We start from the raw sequence: 1,049 nt of genomic DNA on the forward strand, positions 1-1,049 counted from the left end.
TGATGATGATGATGATGATGATGATGATGATGATGATGATGATGATGATGATGATGATGAGCTGTCTTCATCAGGAGGATGTTTCCAACCATCCGGGTCTCGTTCTCCGGGGTGGACCAGGACTCCAAGTACATCGTTCTGATGGACATCGTCCCGGTGGACAACAAGCGGTACCGGTACGCCTACCACCGCTCCTCCTGGCTGGTGGCCGGAAAGGCCGACCCCCCTCTGCCCGCCAGGTGAGAACACCTGAGAGCATGGCGCTTCTTGGATTTATTTCTTTTTATTCTTTTTCCTACAAAACAAACCGGAAACTGAGGAGCAGAGTTTGGTCAGGCTGTTCAGATTATATTAGGATTATAAACAAGCTGCTTCAGTTTGTTCTGACCCAGACCCACAGGTCCAACCAGAACCAAACCTATTTTAAAACACTTTTAAATGGTGATGATTCATTTAAGCTTCTGAGTGGTTTAATGTACAAACTGCACATTAAGAGTCATTCAAAAATAAAATATATTTTATCATCATCAATTTGTTTAAAACAGAAAAAATAATTTATTAATAAAAAAAAGGTGACTGGCTAATTTTATTGTTTAATTCCTGTTTAACCCTTTATTTTTAATTCACTTTGTTCCTCTGAGGAGCTTTAAATGATTATATGAAAAAAATAAAAAAGATTGGATTTGATCAAACTTTACCAGGAGGGTTTATTTCATAATATTTAACACTTGAAAAACAATTTAAAAATGAACGTCGATGTTATAAAATAAAAACATTGTGACCAAAAACTCTCTTTTTTTTTCCTTTATGTTTTCAGTTGAACTTTTAACAGAAACGCGTTTCTAAACGAACTCTAATCAGTCGAAAAAGCAAAGCGCTGATTGGTTGAAAGGTTTGCCAATCAGAGCTGACGTCTCTCCTCCCTCCTGCAGGCTCTACGTGCACCCGGACTCTCCGTTCACCGGAGAGCAGCTGATGAAGCAGATGGTTTCCTTTGAGAAGGTCAAACTGACCAACAACGAGCTGGACCAACACGGACACGTCAGAAC

At 39.8% G+C, this 1,049-nt stretch overlaps 1 protein-coding gene across 1 annotated transcript in view; it reads left to right on the forward strand.

The window, feature by feature from the left end:
- The window catches only part of tbx20 (T-box transcription factor 20), a gene marked incomplete in the record, with an annotated part of 12,056 nt that overhangs the window by 3,619 nt on the left and 7,388 nt on the right, over positions 1–1,049 (forward strand). The window contains 1 exon segment of the mRNA XM_014028305.1: positions 933–1,041. Coding sequence (XP_013883759.1) covers positions 933–1,041 — 109 coding nt within the window.

This window comes from Austrofundulus limnaeus, unplaced genomic scaffold (assembly GCF_001266775.1).
Source record: "Austrofundulus limnaeus strain Quisiro unplaced genomic scaffold, Austrofundulus_limnaeus-1.0 Scaffold743, whole genome shotgun sequence".
Taxonomy (NCBI): domain Eukaryota; kingdom Metazoa; phylum Chordata; class Actinopteri; order Cyprinodontiformes; family Rivulidae; genus Austrofundulus; species Austrofundulus limnaeus.